General features: G+C 47.6%; 1 protein-coding gene across 1 annotated transcript; it reads right to left on the bottom strand.

Annotated features, from left to right (window-relative positions):
- Window positions 1-856: 856 nt before the first annotated feature.
- pmchl (pro-melanin-concentrating hormone, like) lies at window positions 857-1,264 on the bottom strand. The gene has a single exon (XM_029516295.1). It carries the CDS (start codon window positions 1,262-1,264, stop codon window positions 857-859), a length of 408 nt encoding a protein of 135 aa, XP_029372155.1.
- Between the last annotated feature and the right edge of the window lie 353 nt (window positions 1,265-1,617).

Raw genomic sequence — 1,617 nt, 5'->3', positions numbered from 1 at the left:
TTTTCCATTTCCAGTCACAGGGATGCTGGAGCCAATCGCAGCCAATGTTCCGGGTGAGGGCACGGCAGATCGTGGACAGGTCACCAGTCCATCACAGGGACAACACACAGAGACAGACAGAGACCAACAACCACTCACACTCACTCACAGACCAACGGACAATTTAGAGTCACCAGCTAACCTAAACCTTTTGAAGTAAGAAGTACGCCCAGCAGCACGACGTCATAGTGGTTAGTGTTGTTGCACCACAATAAGAAGGTTGCCGGGCCTGGGCCCTTTCTTTGCAGTTTGGATACTCGCTCCGTGTTTGTGTGGGTTTCCCCCCACTATCCAAAGACATCATGTTTGGGTTAAATTGTCCGTAGGTCTGAGTGTGAGTGGTTGTTGGTCTCTGTCTGTCTCTGTGTGTTGGCCCTGTGATGGACTGGTGACCTGTCCAGGGTGACCCCCCCCCCACACACAGTGAGCTGGGATTGGCTCCAGCACCTCATGTGACCCAGAAATGGATAAGTGGTAGAAGATGAAAGAATGAAAGTACGCCCAGTGCAGATAGAAACAATACACTGAACTACAGTTAGGAGGTGCAGGCCTGGCTCAGTATTAGAAATGTGATCGTGTTCAAAGCTCAACCATAAACTTGTACAGCTTGCTCAGTAAGTCACTGGTCCACTGTGCCCCCTATTATTGAATAGCTCTGAAAGGAGAACCCAAACATGATATTAATGGTAATGTCAAACATGCTCATAGCAAATATGCAAGACATAAGGCAGAACTCAATGACTTTATTCTCAGATATGTAATCATTTATATATAGATTTAGGATTTTTCATTATTTTGCAATTGAGCGTGAACTGTCTTAGACTTCCCAGCATGGCCGGTACACCCGTCCCACCATGCACCTCATGCTGTCCCTCCTCAGAATGGGGATGCTTTGGTCCCGGCCAGCGTTGATCTGCTCGGGGATCTGATCATTGTAGTCAGCTCTCCGCTTGTGGAGGGGATCTCTGTTGTGCATCACGCGCAGGTCCCACCACAGACTGGGATCAGCAACGACAATCACCCGCGGCCCTCTGGTTTCCTCCACACGGCCCAGATCTGCATCACTGATGCCAGTTTCTGTCACCTTGTCGCTCAGCAGCGATGCCAACGTATCCTGCTCCAAAGAGTTGTCTTCAGTCTCGGCCACGGGCAATGCTCCTGACAGCACGTAGGACTTGAATAGAAGTGCTGTTGCGAAGATAACAGGCATGAGTGACTGTCTCATGATGAAGATCTTCCTGGAGGTGTGAGGTGTTGCCTTCCTGGTTGAATTGCTTTCCGAAGCTCTTCCTTCGCTGCTCTGTGTCTGGGATTGCTTGTTGGTCTTTTATACCATTTTGACCACACTGGATTGGTCATGTTTAATCGGTTTTTATGATGGCTTCTCCTGTTGTGTCCAGGAAATTATTTATAAGCATTAAAAGGATGCTTAGATGCTCTAACAGTGTTCAAGTGTGTTGTTTTGATGGAAAGTTAATTAAAATCATTCCCCATATGTTGCACTCATGATGATGAAACTGCAGGTATTCTTTGAGCAGGTGACACCAAGAAAAACTTTAATCCAATATGGCTGCCCTT

This window comes from Echeneis naucrates, chromosome 12 (assembly GCF_900963305.1).
Source record: "Echeneis naucrates chromosome 12, fEcheNa1.1, whole genome shotgun sequence".
Taxonomy (NCBI): Eukaryota; Metazoa; Chordata; class Actinopteri; order Carangiformes; family Echeneidae; genus Echeneis; species Echeneis naucrates.
Note: the sequence above shows the minus strand (reverse complement) of the source record. Positions and strands in the feature narration are given on the sequence as shown.

Bases quoted from the DNA above. Each gene is read 5' to 3' on its own strand.
- pmchl (XM_029516295.1), bottom strand. From the start codon at position 1,264: ATGAGACAGTCACTCATGCCTGTTATCTTCGCAACAGCACTTCTATTC.